This window comes from Myotis brandtii, unplaced genomic scaffold (assembly GCF_000412655.1).
Source record: "Myotis brandtii unplaced genomic scaffold, ASM41265v1 scaffold74, whole genome shotgun sequence".
NCBI lineage: Eukaryota > Metazoa > Chordata > Mammalia > Chiroptera > Vespertilionidae > Myotis > Myotis brandtii.
In genome coordinates this window covers 1844906-1865302 of record NW_005370944.1, presented here as the reverse complement: position 1 = coordinate 1865302, position 20397 = coordinate 1844906, and the positions used below count along the sequence as shown (strand labels likewise).

General features: G+C 51.7%; 1 protein-coding gene across 1 annotated transcript in view; it reads left to right on the top strand.

Moving 5' to 3' along the window:
- Nucleotides 1-2: 2 nt before the first annotated feature.
- Nucleotides 3-20397, top strand: part of LOXL1 (lysyl oxidase-like 1) — a gene marked incomplete at its 5' end in the record, with an annotated part of 21241 nt that continues 846 nt past the window's right edge. The window contains 6 exons of the mRNA XM_014530396.1: nt 3-48; nt 12722-12830; nt 15694-15831; nt 16317-16473; nt 17061-17156; nt 18788-18903. Coding sequence (XP_014385882.1) covers nt 3-48; nt 12722-12830; nt 15694-15831; nt 16317-16473; nt 17061-17156; nt 18788-18903 — 662 coding nt within the window. The remainder of the gene's footprint in view (nt 49-12721; nt 12831-15693; nt 15832-16316; nt 16474-17060; nt 17157-18787; nt 18904-20397) is intronic.

Genomic DNA, 20397 nt, shown 5'->3' with positions numbered 1-20397 from the left:
GCCGCCTCAGCGTGGGCAGCGTGTACCGGCCCACCCAGAACGGCCGCGGTGAGTACGGTCCCCAGTCCCAGGCCCTGCTCTCTGTCCTCCTGGTCCCGGAGGAACGGCTCTGTGCGCCCAGACCCTCGCCGGCCTTTTTACCAAAGGCCCTCCCTGCGCTAAGCAAGGACCCCCCAGGCCCCAATCAACAGCCCCAGTGCATCCCACCTCCCGGCTTCCGCGCATCCGTGTATCATCAGTGCCAGCATTTGGCCCGGCAGGCCGGGCAGGCCAGGCAGGCCTGGGCTCTGACCTTGGCTTGAGGGGCGCGGGGTGGAGGAACTGGTCAGGCGTTGTGAGGAGGCACCTCCCAGACCTGGCTTGAGTCATTTGGGGACAAAGGGAAGGAGCCCTTCTCCCTGCCTCTTCCTCACTCCAATCAGCTGCCCCTATGTCAGCCCCACAGGGTGAAGCAGGGAACAAGAGTGTCCGAAAGGCCCTTAGGGATGCCTCTGGAGGTGGGGCTATGTGAGCTTGGCCCCAATGAACTCCAGGTTAGAGGGGAAGCTCTTGCCCCAGGCAGGAATCCAGACGAGATGAGAGAGGTGCAAAATTGAATAGGCCGCCAAAAACTCAGTAATTGAGATAAGTAATATTTAATGTATTTTTTAGATCAAAATAATGCAAAAAATTCTGTGATGAGGTTTTAAATAGAATCAGTAATGGTGCCATGCCAAGCCAAATTGGAGCCCAAGGCAAACTGAAAAATCAGCAATCCTGATGGTGTCTTTATTTGAAATTTTGATATTTTGTTCATCACAGTTTTTTGCATTGATTTTGACTTTTTAGAATATTGTATCAAATATTGCTTATCTTGGTTACCAAGTATTTTGGCGCCCTCTTAAAGTTTGTACCCCAGGCCAGTGCCTCATTCATTCAACTAGCTCATTCTAGTCCTGGCCCTGAGAAAGTCTTAGGGCGCGCTACTGTGAATGGGCCTCCCTTTGGCTTTTTTTGGAATGGAGGGGTGACGTTATGACCTGGAAGGCCCAAGCCATCTGCACACAAAGACGAAGTGCAGGAGGCAGCCTTCCTTCTTCAGATGGGCAACTCCTCACGTGCTATTAGCAAGTGGGCTACTGTGCCAAGGGCCCGCTAGTGGTCTGGCCAGAACTGGCCAGCTATTGGCCCACCCTCTGTCTTAGAATTCCACTTCCTCCTTCTGTTTCTGCAAGTTCAAAATCCACCTTGGTCAAGGTTTTCCATTCAGTCTCCAGTGCATGTATGCTCCTGCCATAGCTCTTTCAAGGTGCAATCAGTGCCCTGATTCTCTCTCTGCTCCACAGAAAATCAGCCCACCAGGTGAGGGCTGAGGCCTTCAGGCCCAGGGGCTCAGGTGCTGCACCCTCAGCCTTTTCTCTGCTGCCTCTGTCAGCACAGGGACTGCTGCCTTGTCTTCAGCCATACTGACCTTGGGTGAGAGGCTGCCTCTGAGGCAGGGGTTCAGGTAAGGGCAGTGCTTCTGTCTCCCCAGGGGCTGCTGGAACCCAAGGCTATAGTTCTTGAGAGGAGTGTCCCCACGGGTAGCACCACTCCCTCACATCCAAGGCATAGCACTCGAGTTGGGTGCTGATTCCCAGTTTGAGAATCTGCAGGAGCTGAAAAAGGACCGAGATGGAGGGCCCTCTGTGATGTGATGAAGGGTGTATCTTCATGGTCCTCATTGGGACTTGCAGCACCTGTGCATCAGCTGCTCCTATAGCTCCTTGGAGGAGAGGATATTTTGCCTAGAAGGTGCTAAGTTTTTGTGGTGGCTTTTCTTAGAATGGAAGACCACAGAGTGGGACTCAGCCAAAGGCACCCCACCTCTGGGCAGAGGAGAAAACCAAAGCCTCAAGTTCCACAGCACAGCTGGCAGAGTCAGGCCTGGGGATGCTCCAAGCCAGTGGGTATTCTAGGCCCCCTTTTTGGCCTGTCAGTTTTTAAGGTTCAGAAGGGGACTTGCCAGGGCAAGGCCATGTCTGGAGTGGAGGTACTTGCTGCTTGGCAGGGCCTTTGGCCATTGCCCCTGAGCTCCACAGTTCATTTGGATTAAGACATTTCTCCCCTGAAGCTAGTATGCTAGAGGCCAGGTAGAGTGTGCTGGTATGCACCAAATTTAGGCCCTGCACTGGGAAGCACAGAAAAGAGGGCATCTCAGTACTGTGATTGGGCAAGCATTGGGGGATGGACTATGGGAGGTCAGAGGAGGAGTCTCCAAAATCAGGGCCTGGGGACTCAGGCAGGACTTCCCAGGAGGAGGTGCCCAAGCATTGTTGCAAAGGATGGCCATCAGCACCCTCCCCTGGTCATGAAGGGGATGGTGTGTGGGGTGGGATTGTGTGGAGTGCAGGCTAGTTTGAGGCTCAGAGAGGGAACACTACTTTCTCTCCTCTTATTGGTTCCCCCTCCTTATTCTGCTAGGCCAGGACCATGGAAAATCCCGGTTCAGGGAAGGCCAAGTCTTGTTCTTTAACTCAGACCTCCAGGCTTGGTGTGGGAGTCCAGGGCAGATTCTCCAAAGCTGACCTCATTCCTCCTGGCCACACAGCCAGGGGGCTGAGGCCCAGTGCTGGCAGCCTGAGTGTGTGGGTGTGGATGTATCCTCACAACACTAAACACATGTGCGCACCACCCTCGTCCCTCTATCTGGGTGGATTCCAAGTGCCTGTCCAGACCCAGTTTCTTTCTGGGGTGCCTCGACCCTCTCCCTCTCACCCTGGGCAGGGGTATCCAAGAATATCTGACTCTAAAATGTGTAACTGGAGAGAAGACTAGGAAACAGAGGCTCAGAGAGGGTAACTTACTTTTCCTGGCTGTCCACAAATTCATGAGAGGCCTGGAGGGTGGCCACCTGCTTCCTAGGCCCGGCTGCATCCCCTTTGCTGTGTCTCTCCCTCTCCCACAGCCAGGCCCCCTCTCTCTCTGGGCCTCCTTGCCCCCCCTCCTGCCTCCTCACAGCCTTGTCTTCTCTGAGCTGGTGGTCTTAGTGCTGACCCCAGAATACCACAGCTCTTCTCCTAGGGCCTCCCCCTCACACCCCTGGCCTGATTCATCAGCTCTGGCAACCCTATCAAAGTAACATGGAGCAGGCAGCCTGGGCCATCCTCCCAGGACATCTCTCACGGCTTCACCAGCCTAGCCTGGCAGAGGTTCTCCAGCCCTGCCTTCACACAGCCAATCAGAGGTTAAGAGAGAGCTATGGTTGCCTCCTCCCTGATCCCCTGATCGCCTGATCCCTGCCTCTCCCTCACCAGTCCATCCTGCACGTGGGGCAGATAAACCCTTGCATTGCTGACTATGTTACGCTCCTGCTCAAGAAGGTCCTATGGCTCCCAAAGCCTTCAGGACAGAATTTGATGCCTTGGCCTGTGGCTCTAGGACCTTAAGTTACCTCCTTCCTTTAACCTCCTCCTCCTCCCCTTCTCAAGCCTCTGCAGCCCCCATGGGAACTCTGCTGCACCTAGGCCTAGAGGTTTCCTCCACCTGCACACCCAGGTATTTCTGGGGTACTCACTCCCCTCACTCCCTTAGTCCCTGACAGCAGCCCTGGCTCCCTGCTCACATCCCTACTGCCTTCCCCTCCAAGTCACCTACCCACCTTCTTAGGACTTGGAATAGATGCAGAGAAGGACAGAAACAGTCTCCCGCAGTAAGCATCCAGAGTTAGAGTCCCAAGGCAGAGACGATGGTAACAACTTGGCCATTTGCTGAAGAACACCTCCTGAACTTAGTGGTTTAAATGTTTACTTTCATTCATCCTTGCAGCCTCCCAGAGAGGTGAAGATTATGGTCCTCTGGTACAGCTGAGAAAACTGAGACTTAGGGAAGTCTCACTGCTAGATGCAACTGAGCCAGAGTTCAAACTGAGCCTGTCTTCTCTGCATTGCACAGAGATGACCCAGGAGGACCCACACTCCACCTGCAAACTGGGCAGGCAGTGCAAAAGCCTGGGTCTCCTCCACCAACTTCCCCTCTCTGGGCCTATTCCCCTAGTTGCAGGGGGGGGGGGGGGGGGAATATTGACACTAGCATCTATTGGGCATCTATATATATAAAAGGCTAATATGCAACGTATCCCTATGGGAGTTTGACCGGAAGAGTGGGAGTTCTATTGCTCGCTATGATGTGCGCTGACCACCAGGGGGTGGTGTGGAATGAAGGAAGGCCCCAGCCAGCATCTGGAAGGCCCTGATCTGCCCTGATCTGCCCTGATCACTGGCCAGGCCTAGGGACCCTACCCATGCACGAATTTCATGCACCAGGCCTCTAGTTTTACATATCACCCCTCTTAACTCCTGCAGCAATAATGAGCCAGATACTGTCATTCATCCCATTTCATAGATAAGGTGACAGGCTCATTTGCTAATTGTCACACAGCCTCTTAGTAGTGAAACCAGTATTTGAGTCTGTATGACTTCTCCATCCTGAGTTCTTAATATCGCATATTATTACTTTTTAAAATTTTGTGTATTCTTGCTTACCTTGCACACTTCATTTATTTGGTCAATCAACAGATATTTGATTGTCAACTCTGTTCCAGGCGGTGGTGGTGACAGGACGATCTGGAACAATGAGTGCACAAGGCTTTGGAAGTGAAGAGTCCCTCAGCAGTGTGATGTTAATCCTTGTCATCCTCACTCCAGACTTAGACCTTTATTTAACAAACACTCATCTAGTGCTTCCATAGTGCCTAACCCTGTCCTGGATGCTTTATAATTAAAGTAACTTAATCCTCGTAACAACCCAAGGTGTTGTTATTCCCCATTTTGCCAATGAGGAAACTCAGGCCCTTAGAGGTTGACTTGCCCACGGTCATATAACTGGTGACTAGTGGAGCCAGAATCCCAGCTGAGCACCCCTTCCTCCTTCCCTGAAGTTGTCTCAGTGCTTCTTCGGAAAGAAATGGAGTTTTCAGGCCAAGGAAGCTGTCATAAAGGGTCAGGTGGGTTGTGGAGACAGGAACCTGGGTCTTCCTCCTAATTCCCTGTTTGACAGTCAAATGCCACTAGTGTGGGAACAAACAAGTGGTGTCCTGGCAGCCTCATCTCAGGCAGATTTCCTGCCTCCTCTCTACTTATCCATTTGCAGGGTCATAGCCTCTCTCCCCTGCAAGAAGAGATAACTCCTATTTTAAATAATAATAGCAGCTGATATTTATTGAACATTTACCAGGTACCAGACACTATGCCAAGTAGTTATTTTTATTTTCTCATTTAACTCCCCCAGCAACCTTGTGAAATAGATAGCATTATCACCCCCATTTTACAGACCAGAAAACGGAGGCTAGAGAAGTTCAGTAACTTATCCAAGGTCTCAGAGCTCATCAGTGGCCAAGCTTGGGCCCAAGCTGACTCTCTACCCCACTGAACTGCCCCTCAGGGAAGGCTATGTCTTCGTGTTCATTGTTTCTCTCATGTCTGGACCCCTGAAAAACCAACATTTGGAGTTTTGCCTTGAATCCACAAGTGTCACAGAGCCTTTTTGGGGTTGTGGCCAAGCAGGGTGGAGAGTCATTAGGACCTACAGGCACCAGGCTAATGCCACACTTGACCTGGGAGTTCTGGCCTTGTCCCCCTCCTCTCTCTCTCTAACTCTAGGGGCCCCTATTTCAGTGTCCTCTCAGCTCTGAAGGGGCACCCCTCCCCAATAGTCCCAACCTGAGTTCACCCCACTCCTGTCCAAGCCAAGAACACATGGAAAACTCTTCAGGGCAGTGGCTGAAATGGCAGGAGAGGAAGAGGGGGGAGAGCTGGAGACGGGAGGTCGGCCCAGGCAGCCCACAGCTGCTTCCAATTCCCATGCAGGCATTCCTGCTGGGCAGCTGCAGGCAGGGCTCCGGAAGAAGGCTGAAAGGAGAGGTTGGGTCTTGTCCTCTACTCTGCCCTGACCTAATGGCCTCCTTGCCACAGGCAGCTGGACCCAGAGGGCCTTTTTTTTCTTTTCTGGATTCAGGATTACAGGGCTAGAATTGGGCCATGGTTCCTCTCCCCCTTGCTGATGGCACCAGAAATCAGGAATTTCAGTATCATCTGGAAATGGATGATACTGGTATCAGAACACCAGAGCAGAAGGAATTTAGGTGGGGGAGGTGCAGCTTGAGAGGCCTGTGCCATCAAAGCCTCAGGAGATAATCCACCCGACTTCCTGCTTGTGAGCCAATTGATACCATGTCCTTTTTCAAAAGAAAGGACTTTTGGAGTCAATCCCAGCCTTTGGTTGATAATAAAGTCTGTGCTCACACGGGCAGATGCCACCAGACCCTTTGTAGGGTGCAGGTATTTGTGCACATGCCCACCAAGGATGTATAGGTGCCAGGCCGTGAGCTGAGTGCAGGGAACTCAGGGGTGTCCCACACTCATCCCTGTCCTTACCAAGGTCATAGCCTGGCAGCAAGAAACCAGGCACACAGGATGCAGTGGCCCAAGCCCACCTTCATCTTGCCTGTTTCTCAATTTCCCAGACCCACTGTGCACTGAGACCTGAGCCCACAGCTGGGCTGCAGGCAAAGCAGAGCCCTCCCACCCACAGGTGCTCTCATCTGGATGATCATTTCATGAGGACATTCAGCTATTTAACAACATTATTTGTGCCTTATTATGTTCTGGGCAGTGGTCTAGGGCTGGGTATTCATTAAAGAAAAGAGACAAAATTTTTGCCCATGTGAATCTTACATTTTCATGCATAAACATAATAAATAGCTAAATAACAGAAGGTGGTAAATACTATGGAAAAAATATAGATATGTAAGGGAGGTCTGGAGTGTGGGCAGGGGGAGGCAGGTTGCAACGGTGGTCAGAGTAGGCCTCATAAAGGTGCCATTTGAGCAGAGACATGGAGGGGAATGAGTGAGCTATGCAGCTGTCTGTGGGAAGAGCATTCCAGATAGAGGAAACGGCCAGTACTAAGACCATGAGGCAGGAGTTCCCTGGGTTTTTTAAGTGTGTGCCAGTGTGGTTAGAACAGAGTGGAATGGGAATGGGAGCATAATAGGAGACAGGCCAGAGAGGTAACAGGCTCAGACCATGGAAGACCCTTCATGCATCGGGAAGCTATTGCAGGGTTTGAGCTGAGCAGTGACATTGAAACAGAGGCCCTGACTGCTATGCTGGGAATGGACAATGGGAAGGTAGGCCAGAGACTGAGAGGTGGCTAGTACAGAAATCCAGGCAGAGATGATGGCAGCTGGGCAGGGTGGCAGCAATGGAGGTGGTAGGAAGTCAGATTTGGGATGTATTTTGGAGATAGAGCTGATGGTATTTCCTGATGGAATTTCCTGATGGACTAGATGTAGGGTGTGAGAGAAAGAGAGGAGTCAGGCAAAACATGAAAGTATTGGCCTGTGCAGCTGAAAGAATGAAGTTGTTAGAAGCTGAGATGGGAAGATTGTGCCGAGCGTTTGTAAGAAAGGTAAAAAGTTCAGGTCACTGTGAAGGATCCAGGGGCAGAGAGGGAACTCAGGGGACTGAAGCATCCAGGAAGACTTCTGGAGGTGGGGTCAGAAGCACTGAGCGGGACCCACAAAGATTGGAGGGCATTGAGGTGTGTGAGAAGGAGGCTGAAGGCTTGGGGTAGGTAACTGACCTCCCTAAGGTTAGCCTCCTCCCAGCTCAGCCCCTATCTGCCTCCTGGGCAGTTTGCTCAATTGAACAAACACTGACAGATTCCCTTCTCTGAGTTGGGCCTGCCGCACAGAGTGAGGTTGTCACTGCTACTGGACTGTGTCTCCCAGGTGGGTAGGGGCAGCAGATGTGTGCTGGGAGGGGGGTTAGGGTAGTGGCAAAGGGATGGTCAAGACTGACAAGGTAGGCTTTGGCCTAAAGACTGTGAGGTCAGAGCTGGTGTGTGTGTGTGTGTGTGTGTGTGTGTGTGTGTGTGTGTGTGTGTGTGTGTTTGTGCGTGTGTGTGTGTGCAGTAGAGAATTCCATGACAAGGGCACTACGTGTCAGAGGCCAGGGCAGAAAAGGTCAGTTATGCTAAGTAGATGTCTACTGGTCCTTAGAGTTAAGAGAAGATCTAGAAGGTCAGGTGAAGTAAGGCCAGACCACCCTGAGAAGTTTGGGCTTGATTCTGTAGGCAATGGGGAAGCACTGAAAATTCTGGGCCTGACTTTATGGCATCACAGCTCCTTTGCCTGAGCTGCAATTGCCCCTTCATGGTGGGGCACAGTGGACCATGCAACCACCTTGCCTTGTGTGGCACTGCCAGGCTCGTGCTGACAATTTAATGTTCTCATTATTGATGGTAATTTCATAGGACACAGAGCTGCCAGCTCCCACCCCAGAGGCCCTCTCGGCTCATCTTTATTCAAGGCTGTGCTCTGTGAGCATTCTGCTCTCCTACCTCGGGGCTCCTGTGGAGTCTGGCTGCATGAGCCAGAACATCCGCTGCACACATATTTCACAGCCCACTGCCCCGTTCCTGCTGGACATTGTTTATCCTCCAGCCGGGGCTCAGGGGATTATCCTCCAGCCGGGGCTCAGGCTATTTGGCATTTCCATCTCTTTCTTCTGCTTCTTGTGAGGACAGATTTCCAAGGAGACAAGGTTTATGTAACCCATAGAAAGGGGGAAGTCAGCAGGGAAATAGGTGAGGTGTGGGGAAGCAGCAGGAATGTAACCACAGGCCCTCTGTTCTGGGCAGCCTCCATGAACCACTGAGCAAGAGAGAACAGATCTTTCCTGAGCAAGGATTTAGGTCAGACGTGGGAGAATCTCCTGGCTGTTAATGAGTCATCCGTAGAGGTCGTGAGAGGTCTTAGACTCTTGCCCAAGGCTGGAGAGTAGACTGAATAGATCCTGAAAAGTATTTTAATCTCCAAGTGTTTATGGAGCTATCAAATTATGCTCAAGGACCGCATAGTCCAATCTCCCCATTGTCCATACGAGGGAACTGAGCCTATGAAAAGGGAAGGGACCTGGACAATGAGGGATTGGGGCAGGCTAATCTTGAGCACATTATGAAGGGGCGGTGGATGCCCACAGAGGAGGCTCTAGGGACAGAGCCAGAATGCAAAAGCTGGCCCTTGTCCTTGGCTTTGTGTCTTCACTGCCCTGTAGGGTCTAATGGGCCCTCCTAGGCTGAAGGGCTTCCCAGACCAGCAGCTGCCTCTGGAATGGCCTTGGGACCCAATTCAATTACATCCAGCCCCTCCCTAGCCAAGCAGCCTGGCTTTGACCATCCCAGGGGCCTTTGCTGCCCTTTGACTCAATGTTCCCCACCCTGGGCTAGGCTCTAAGCAGCCTGAATTCCTAAGTGCATGACCCCATGGTCAGCATGGAAGAGTGCCCACAGGGGCCCAGCCCAGGTTTCCAGGCCATGAGTAGAATAGAAGACACTTAGATCTGAAGAAACAGAGGCAGTCAGGCCTGGAGCAGGCCCACGCCTGCCCAGGATCACACAGAACATCTGTGACAGAGGAGGGTAGAAGCCAGGCTCTTGTCTACCTCCTGGGAGCAGAGGGCCGGATGCTGATGATATCCAGGGTCTCCCTGGGTAGCTTGAGCAAGACCATTCTTTGGGTGGTTAGCCCCATCCTGTGGGTCTATTCCATGATACCATCTAGATCGGCCATGGGGCGGGGGATGCATACTGCAGAGTCCTATTTGACAATGATAAGAAGTGAACTAGATAGATCTTAAAAGTTTGCATTGGCTGAAAACTCAAGAATCAGAATGAGATGATAAGACAATATCAATTATATGCTTTAAGAATACATAAACACTGCAGATTTTCTAAAGACACAAATGTTTAAGGACATATCTAAGGGTCAGGGGTGAGAATGAAGGTTAAAATTTTTTAGTACAATTATCACTGGGCCTTGCATGGACCAGTGATAATGGTTAGTTTGCTCTGAAATGAGAATTATGATTAATTCCATTTTCTGCACTTATAAAAACAGGAGTCTCCACAGAAAGTTCTCATTGGAACCCACTTAATAGAGTCTCCAGTGCCACATCCAAGGGCTGGATTACTCCATACGTTCTGAATAAGAGATCCCAACCCCTCCTCAAATTCATAGCTTGACTAGGGTGATATTTACATTTGTCAAAACTTGTCAGACTGTACAAGTTTTGACAAATGTAAAATTTGTACATTTGAATGTGTGTAGGTTAAATTTCAAAAGTGTTCATTTTTATTTAAAAAAAAAAAAAGAAGAATGACAAGAGGAGTTCTGGGAGGGATTCAGGACCCAGGATCTCCTGAAGCTGCCCTGAACCCCTGTGTGACTGTGATAAATTCATTGCCTTTTCTGAGCCTCAGTTCCCTCCAGCACCTCTGTGTGCCCTGGTTTCTTGTAGGGGACAGGGTGAGGAGCATGCCTGTGGATGATGGAACAGTAAAGTATAGTGGGCTCTCTGCATCTGGAGATGGAGAACTGGAAAATAAGAGGGCTGACTAAGGGACTTGAGCATCTGCAGATTTTGGTATCCTTGGGGGTGGTCCTGGAACCAATCCTCCTTGGATACTGAGGGGTGACTTTATTACTCTGCTAATCATTAAAGAAGCTTACCTGACAGAGGCCCTTGGGATGGGCAGTCCATCAACCCCTGCAACATGGGGATAGGAATGTGGGGTGGGAGGTGGGTCTTCCCTGCCAATGGAAGCAGGAGGCACCCGCCTGAACCTGATATTTCTCAACAATAAAAGGAAGACCATCTATGGCCAAGGTCAGGGCTCAGATTCTAACCAGCAGCTCAGAGGTGTCTGCCCACAAGTAGCACTCAACTGCCCCCCCACAACCACACATACACACACACACACACACACACACACACACACACACACACACACTCACCCCAGCCATGGCTCTGGAGGTTTTTTTAAAAACCTGACCACACTCAGCTACAATAAAAAGGATTGATGATGTCAAAGCAACTCCTTTTAAGGTGTGGTTTTTGTTTTGTTTGTTTTTTAAGTACCACACTTTAGTCTACAATCTGGAGACAAACAGCAATGAGTCTGAGATTCTGAGTTGTTGATAGGTATCAGACCTCAGTGTGTGGTTAGAATTAGGGCTCAATAAAGGACAAGGGTCAGACAAGAGTCAGAGGTCTGTAATGGCACTAACCCTCATTGGCCCTAAATACCCCTGACCTCTTACTCAACAGGCTCTTCTAACTTCCCTGGACTGCACAGTTGGCTCATGGACTGGCCTAGAGAGGAAGGACCAGGCCAGAAAAGCTTTGTGGAGCCATCTGTGCAGTGTTTATTGAAACCGAGCCTGCGATGGGGGAGGCAGCTTCTGGGGCCAAATGCTGGATCTCATGAGGCTTCAAGCCCGGCTGACCACCCCCACATGTTGCTGAAGGGTAGGGGGTGATTCCTGTTTTCCTCACTGCCCCAGAGGCTTTTAGGAACCAGTGTGTGAGAACCAGCTGGACACCAAGGTATCCCCTTGCTTTGAAGGCCTGAGGAGCCCTTGGAAAATGACTGCGGGCATTCCTGGGGGCTTGAGTAATGGGACCTAGGCTGGCCAAGATGGCTCCATCAGCCAGGAGCCACCTCATCCTCACCCACCCCAGTGCTCCGAGCTTTCTCTTCATTCCAAGTAGGTGAGGTCACACTGGCTGCCTGGACCCGGTCCCCACATGAGGCTAGGGCCCCAGGTTGAGCAGGGGTACAGTCTGGGAGCCCAGGGGACATGTGAGGGATGGTTTGTAGGCAAACACCTCTGTGAAAGGCTTAGAAGCCAGAGTGCCCTCTTCTGCCTCATTTTCTGGACCTAAAGGCTGACAAGAGAGTTTTGGCAGCCAAAAGAGGGAGCTGGAAGCCTGTACACAGGACAGAGTCCCCCTGCCTTGCTTGTCCCCCAAGAGCAGAGGGCTTGAAAGAAGCTAGGAGGAGCTTACAGTCTTGTTTCGTCTTTATCTGCCTCAGTGGGAATAACTTATTCTTGGGGAGGGTTAAGGAGGAAGGAAGGTCGGATGGACCGATCCTGACATATCCTGAAAGCAAGTGATCATGGGCTGGAGAAGACTCCATACTTCCCCTGAGCCCTTCAGGGGAGGAAGCCAGGTGCCCTCAGGTTGGAGGCCAGAGGCTGCAGACAGGGGAGGGAGGGTGTGGTCCTGTCTGGGGGAAGATGACTGGAAGAAAGGAATAGGGCTGGGTGCCCAGGCTGAGAACCCTGCCTAGTCAGCAGCCTGCTCTGCAGATATGTTTTTCTTCTAGCCCATCCCTTCCTGCCCACCCCTACTTCTGCCAGTCAACATTCACCTGGCTCTTCCCACGAGCCTGCTGGGACTCACTTGGGGCCAAAAGCCAAGAGCTATCTTGGTGGTTTATGAAAAAAGCTAGGCAAAAGGAGCAGAGGGTGTCTGGAGACTGATGCAGAGGCCTGGGGAATAAGGACATGGAGGAAGGTGTCTCTGTCAGGAAATTACTTGGTTCATGCAGTCTTGCCTCTAAGTCTTGTCCATGCTGTTCCCCCTTACCAAGAATACCCTTCCCTCTTCTCTGGCTCTCCACATTCTGCCCTGTCTCCTAGCTCTTACTCATGTCCCAGCTCTGCTAGCAGGTCTCAGCACTCCCACACCTGAACTTAGGGAGAAGGGCTCACATCCCACACCTAGCTCAGAGGAAGAAGAATGGCAAAGGGTATTTGGGGCTGAGGAGGTCTCTGGGCATTAACCATGGCCAGCCTGACTCTCAATGTCATGCTCTTCCTCCCTCCTCCCTTTCTCCCACTGCTCATTCCCAGGTCTCCCTGACTTGGTCCCAGACCCCAACTATGTGCAAGCGTCCACCTATGTCCAGAGAGCCCACCTATACTCCCTGCGCTGTGCAGCAGAGGAGAAGTGCTTGGCCAGGTAAGGAGCTGAGGATGAAGCTTGGAGCATTGGGACAGTCCCTAGGAGTCACCCAGAACCCACTTGCATGCCAGGCTGCCAATGTCTGAGTGTCCGACTGGCCAAGTGTCTGAGCCTCTCAGGACCTGGCCCTCGTCATCTATGAGCTTTGCCTGCTTCAAGGGAGTCAGGAGGGGAAGGGAACAAACTTTTATCCAGCAATTGTCACTATACAAAGAAGCTTCCTTTTACTGTGGCTTTTAATCTTCACATCAGCCCTGAAGGTGTGTGTTGAGCAGGGCAGGAAACTGAGGTGCAATGACAAGAACTAAAACTTTTCTTCTCCAAGCTGCCTTATGAGAAGGTTCCTTGTGGAGGGCCCAGGTTCCAGTGCTTCTACGAGGACCTGGGAAGTCCTCAGGGAGACCCAGGGTTACAGTAGGGACAGTGGGCATGGGTGACAAAGAGGCCTCAGTTATGTGTGGCACCAGAGAAGGGAGAGACCAGTTTACATGACCCCAAAGGTTAGCCCAGCCAACTCTCCATTATTCCTAGGCAATTTTGCTTCCTACAGAGCTAGCTTCTAACTTTATAAACAGTGAATATTTTGTTCAAATTTGTATGCCTTGGGGCCACCTCCCTGTGCTAAATGACTAGTCCAATATTACATTGACTTACTTCTTTTGTTGACATTTCTCTATTCTGGAAGCACCTAGTTTTCTTAATTACCTGCTTTGTTTAGACACTTGAACTCTTTATTTACTTTTATTTTATTTTATTTTATTTTAGTATCTGGAAAGCCCTTTGGAATCTAAACATTTTCTCATTTATGGAACTTCTAGTCCACTGCCACTCAGAGTAGCTGATCACAGCTATTATCTCTGTAACAATATAAGGAGATTACACCAGGATGCAGCTCAACTCACTGCTTCCTTCATCAAGAAAATCTGGTTTCAAAAAAGGAACTCTCAGCTTAACTAAACATTGTGATTAGTAATGTAGTTGATTTACATGCTGGTGCAAGTTCCTTATCTCATTACAGACTGGCAACAAAGAGTGTGTGAACTAGCAACAATCCTGGGACCACACCTTGAGTACCACTCAGTTGTCCATGGAAAGAGAACACAGTGATGATGCTCCTGCTATGGTTTCTTCAGCAGTGAGGAATTCAGCCTCCATGGCAACCCATTAAGGCTGAGTTTTGAGTTTGAGTCAAAACCCAACTATCACTCCATCTTCATTGGAACATCCTGTGTGTCCAGACCTGAGCTCCTGGATAGGCTGGGAAGGAAGCAACCGGGCACAGTCCTGGGGGGGATGTCCTGGTCCTGCCCAAGAGACATGCCCCAAGGACAGAACCAGGCAACTGGGAGAGGGAGGAGAGCTAGCATGAGTAGTGTGCAAGCTGGAGCTAGCTGTGCGAGGTCGGCAAGGGCTGAGGCATCAGAGGAAGCTGGGTGCGGAGTACAGACCTAGAAAACCAGACAAAACTGAAGCCCTGGAGCACAGGGCACTCAGATATCATCGGAAGTGTGGGCTGCAGGCCGGTTGATGCCAGAGCACAGATGGCCAGCAGGACCCAAACAAGGGAAGGAACTTGTTCCAAGTCTCACCACAAGTTTGTAGCCAAGCTGGGCCTAGAACCTTGATGGTTTCCCATAGTGTGCTGAGTGAAACAGAAGGACACAGCAGGGGGAAGGAGGATATCTGTTCCAACCCAGACACAGATGGATTCCAAGCCTCCTCCAGACAAGGCCTTACTTATGTCCTGGCAGAGAGGAGCCTGCAGTGCCTGTTGTTCAGACATCCTCTCAGAGAGAGCTAATTCCCACAAATGGCCACCTTCTGCCTCTGGACTTAGGGCCCAGACCTTAATGAGTGCCAGAGAAGTGCTCCTGAGGACAGCCAGGACAGCCATCTCAGTTGGGAATTGGGGGTCAGTAAGTGAATTGGGAGCAGGCAGACTGCACCAGAGCCATACCTCCTGAACAGAAAAGGGTAGGTCACTGAAGCCATACAATCAGGCAGAGGTGACCTGGTGACATGGACCTGGCTTGGGGAGTGTTAGAGCTCACAAGCAGTCAAGATTTCTTTAAGTGGAGCAATCAGAGCAGAATTCCTTAGGGAGGGGAATTGAGTTGGCCTAGGAGGCTGAATGAGTTCTTGATCAAGCAAACAGCATGGGCGAAAGTATAGATTAACAAAAGAATTAAGTCTGTTTGAGAAACAGTGTTTGAAGCTGGAACCAGTGTGTGTGGGGAATGGAAGACAGGACTAAGAGAGTGAATAGGCTTTGACATTGAAGAGCCTGAGCCTGATTCTTAGGACCACACCCAAGATGTGACACACTTTAGTCAACAATTAGGGCTCTGTCCAGAGGAGGGACAGAATCTTTCAGAATCTCCTGGATAGGCCCATTTTTATTGTTTTTTAAAAATATGTTTTTATTGATTTCAGAGAGAGGGAGAGAGACATAGAAACATCAGTGATGAGAGAGAATCATTGATCCGCTGCTTCCTGGGGATCGAGCCTGCACCCCAGGCTGGTGTCCTGACTGGGAAACCAACCACTGACCTGGTGCATGGGATGATGCTCAACCAACTGAGCCACACTGGCTGGGCAAGATCGGCCTATTTTTTAAAAAGACTTCTAAAGATTTCTATATGCCCCCCCCCCCCCCCCAACACACACACACACACAGGCACCAGGGACCCTCAGAGGCTGTGTCAGACCCGAGGCTGCCAGTCTTATGGAGAGAGGGGAGAGGGCTGAGCCTTCCCGCAGTGCAGGGTCAGATATCAGGATCTTCAGGGCAAGTTGGCTGGTTCTGGGTTTGGGTGCCCCGGTTCCCAGTCCTACTCCTGTCTTCCCACCTGTCCTGCAGCACAGCCTATGCCCCGGAGGCCACTGACTACGACGTGCGGGTGCTACTGCGCTTCCCCCAGCGGGTGAAGAACCAGGGCACAGCGGATTTCCTCCCGAACCGGCCGCGGCACACCTGGGAGTGGCACAGCTGCCACCAGTGAGTGGGGCTGTGGCCTCTCCCACCCCTCCTCTGGGCTGGAGGACTTGCCCCAGCTCCCTCATCCGTTAGTGCTGGGGGAGGGGAGGTGCTGGTAGGAGGGCCCGTGAGGTGTTGCCTGCCCAGGATCCAGCACTGGGGCAAGTTTCTCAAAGGAGCCTTAATGAAAACTGGGCTGGAAGAGGGGACATGGACGAACCCGCCTTGAAGGGATGGAAATGGCTACAATGAAGGGCATTTGCCCAAGGGAGTGCAGGTAGCTGGCCCGAAGGAAGTGAGGAGTCCTGAAGGGGCGCTCTCCTAGGGTGACCTGGCTAGCTGGGGACAGGAGAGGTGCTGCCCTGTGGGACACAGGAGAGCAGGAGCCCAGACTGGTCAAGAAGCTGTGTCACAGCAGGGTCACTTGGGCCCATCTCAGGAGGGGGATGGGATGGGAAGCACCAGGGTGACTAGGCCTTCTCTGTTCTCCTGTCCTGTGCCTCCAGACATTACCACAGCATGGACGAGTTCAGCCACTATGACCTGTTGGATGCAGCCACAGGCATGAAGGTAGCCGAGGGCCACAAGGCCAGCTTCTGCCTGGAGGACAGCACCTGCGACTTCGGCAACCTCAAGCGCTACGCATGCACCTCACACACACAGGTTGTGCTAGGGTGCAGGGCATAGGGTGCAGGATGCAGCCGCACCCTGGGAGCTGGAGGAGCAGACAGTGATGCAGCCTGGACCAAGCTGAAGGACCAGTGCCAAGGCCCCTGGCCACTCTGCTCAACAGAATGGGGGTCTTCTTACCAGTCCTTGGGCCACCACAGGGCCCCTTGGGGACTCGCCCCCCTCCCCCAACCAGACCCCTTCCTACATCATTCCCAGGGTGTCTACTCATGGAAAGAATGGAACATTCCAACAGAGTAGGATGGCATGATGTTCCAGTTGCCTATTTGTCTACCCAGCTCTATCTTTCTGTCTGTCTGCCCAAACACCACAAAGTGCCCATCTATCCTCCATCCATGCCCTTCTTCATTTGATCCCTGTAATCTGGTGCTTATATTTATTATCTCTCTGGTCCATCCGCCCTGTGGGTTTAAGGAGGAGCAGACCCACTCTGAGCAGTTGCCCTAGACCAAGGTCAGGGCAAAGCACAAAGGAAGGAGGGCCCCTGGCTGCTGGAGTGGTCATGAGGGCCTCTGAGGAGTATATAGCACCTCACCCTCTACTCTTGTCCCTGTTCTCAGGGCCTGAGCCCAGGCTGCTATGACACTTACAACGCGGACATCGACTGCCAGTGGATTGACATAACTGATGTGCAACCCGGCAACTACATCCTCAAGGTGGGCCTCCCAGCCTGGAGCACCGCCTCCGGCAGCCTGACGCTCACATCAGTGTCGCCACCTCTGAGATCTGCTTAAGCTTTGGGGCATGTTCCCCTCTTCCCAGCAGCTGAGCAGAGGCAGCGTCTTGGGGCATCTGGCAGAGGCCTGCACTTCCCACCTGAAGGTCGCAGCCTGGGGCAGATACAGCCTCTTTCCATAAAGACACTGAGGACTCCTGGGCCAGGTGTGGTGGTGTAGGTGATGACTCTGTCTTCCCTAAGCGAAAGGGGACTTGGAGAGCCCTGTGGCCCACCCCCCTGTTTGTGGGCAGTGAAGGCCATCTGGGAGAGGACACCACCCTCTGAGAGAGACCTTCAGCTCCTCACAGTGACCCTGCAAAGCCAGAGGCTCCTGTGACCGAGTCCTTCCAGCCTAAACTCCACCTCCAATACTCGCTTGCTCCAGTGCCCCTTCCCTTGGTGGGGGCAGGTAGAAAAGCACATTGAAGACACACTGCCCAGTATGGTGTATCCCTGTGCAGGCTGTGCAGGACCGAGTCGTCATGGCCTCACCTGGGGAAGGCAAATCTCAGCCTCCCTTCACACAGGTGTGAAGTGAAGGTGGGAGTCATTGTGCCAGGTCCCCCGACCCCACTGTTCCACACCGAAGTTCAGAGAAGGAGGAGCAGTGAAGACCGGCTTGGGAGGTGGCTTTAACTTGCATGAAGATGGCTGCTGGGGGCCGCAGTCAGAACATAGCAGCCCACCCTAAGTGCCTCTTAGGAGGCTCCTTGGGCCTCTCTTCACCTCACCCAAGGGCCAGGGTTTTCAAGGGCATTCTGTCCTTCCTTCCTTCATCCACTCATCAAACATGTGCAAAGGCCCCTCTGAATTCTGGGAACTGGGGATTCAACCCACATAAGCAATGCACGGTTCCCACCCTTAAGGATGTATAAGGACTTAAAAGTAACATCTTTCCACTTGACTTAAATGTTCTGCTGTATTTGCTGGATGCAGCCTACCCCAGGGAACCTCCCCACCCCACAATAATCCAACATTTAAAAGGCTTCCTTGTGTCTGGACAGCGCTTCTTCAGAAAAAAAGTACAGGTTATGCTTGGGCCAACATCTCAGTGAGTGTTGGGCTCCAGGGCAGGGGATGCCACCTGGCATCCGACAAGCCTTCAACAGGTTATATAGATGGGGTTGTGGTGAAAAGCTGAGAGCCTTGGAGTCAGGAGACCAGGCATGGGATCCCTGCTTGGCCCCTCACTGCCTGCTGTGTTCCTGGTGGCACTGACTCAACCTCTCTGACCCCGAATGCCCCATGCTGCGCTGTGGGGCCCACCTGGCCTGAGCTGTGGCTCTGGGGAAGCTTCCCATCTTCTGAGAAGGGAGATCTGATGTGTCCTTTGACTATGACTGTCTCTTCTCTCCTCCCTCTGTCTCTCTGCATCTCCCCATGTCCCTCCATCAGTGTATTTCTGTCTCTATGTCTCCACTTCCCTGTCTTCCTCTCTTTGTCCCGTGTGTGTGTGTGTGTGTGTGTGTGTGTGTGTCTGTCTGTCTGTCTGCCTCTCCACCACCTTCCCTGATGACCAAGTGAAGTGCAGCCCCTGACCAGACTCCTTTTCTCTGTTCCCTCCTTCAGGTGCACGTGAACCCTAAGTACATTGTTTTGGAGTCTGACTTCACCAACAATGTGGTGAGATGCAACATCCACTATACAGGTCGCTATGTTTCTACGACAAACTGCAAAATTGTCCAGTAAGTGCTTCCCCACCCCCACCCTGCCCCAGCCCCTTTCATACCTGGGGAGCAGGCTGGCCACACAAAACACATAAGATACCTGCACTTTGAGTCACCTTGATGGCCAAACACAGCTGCAGTTGGGCCCAGCCTACAGGCTGAACAGAAGGAGCCTGTCCGTGCCAGCCCCAAGCTGAGTGCCGTGGTGGGGCTCCGGCTGCAGTGTTGATCTGCGGTGTGGCTCTCTAAGATTTCTCAAGTGGGAACCAGCAGGAGGCAGCTTTGTTGGGTGGACATGCACAGGCTCTGTAATCCCACTTCTGTGACTTCCTGGCTCTGTGACGTTGAACAGTTCACCTCACCTCTCTGAGCTACTTTTTCAACTAGGATATAAAATAGGCATTTTTTATATCCCACATGGGCTTCTAAGGAATATTTAAAGGCCTTATGTCTGTGTGTTTGAGAACCTTTCACAGTAGCACTTAATGAATGGTAACTGTGATCATTAGTGTCCTTATCAAGTAGATCGAATTAAACAGTCCCAGATTAGAAGTGATTCTGGTTGGAATGAACCATCATCAATCTCTGGGCCCCACCGTCGAGTTGATAAGCTCTGGCTCCCCTGCTCCCCTGGGCCTGCGGCCCTTCCCTCTGAGCCCTTCACAGAAATGCTTGGAGAGGCTCCGGTCTTGTTAGAGTGTCTCTGTGACACTAACCTCTGCCAGGTGCTGGCCCAGCGCACAGGAAGCTGGAAGGAGCCTTCCCACCTGTGGGTTTCAATCTTGTTTCTGAAGAGGAAAAAAGGCTTAAAAAAGTGTACTGAGGTAAAAAGAAAGTATTTCTCTGCCTAGAAAACGATCTGGGCCCAGCCGGCATGGCTCAGTGGTTGAGCATCTACCTAGGAACCAGGAGGTCAGGGTTCAATTCCCGTCAGGGCACATGCCCAGGTTGTGGGCTTGATCTCCTGTGGAGGGCGTGCAGGAAGCAGCTGATCAATGATGTTTCTCTCTCATCAATGTTTCTATCTCTCTATCCCTCTTCCTTCCCCTCTCTCTAAAAAAGTCAATAAAAACATATTTTTAAAGGAAGGAAGGAGAAAGAGAGAAAGAACAAAAGGAAGGAAGGAAGGAAGGAAGGAAGGGAGGGAGGGAGGGAGGGAGGGAGGGCAATCTGGGATGCCCTGGCTGGTGTGCTGAATGGTTAGAGCACTGGCCATGCACCATAGAGTCTTGGGTTCCCAGTCAAGAGCACATACCTGGGTTGTGTACCTGGGTTGCAGGTTCATTCCTGGCCCTCTATCAGGGCCCTGCAGGAGGCAACCAATTGATGTGTCTCACATCAATGTCTCTCCCTCCCTCCCTTTCTCCTTCCCACTCTTTCTGAAAAGCATAGAAAAAATATCCCCTGGTGAGGATTAACAACAAAGGAAAGAAAGAAAGAAAGAAAGAAAGAAAGAAAGAAAGAAAGAAAGAAAGAAAGAAAGAGAGAGAGAGAGAGAGAGAGAGGGAGGGA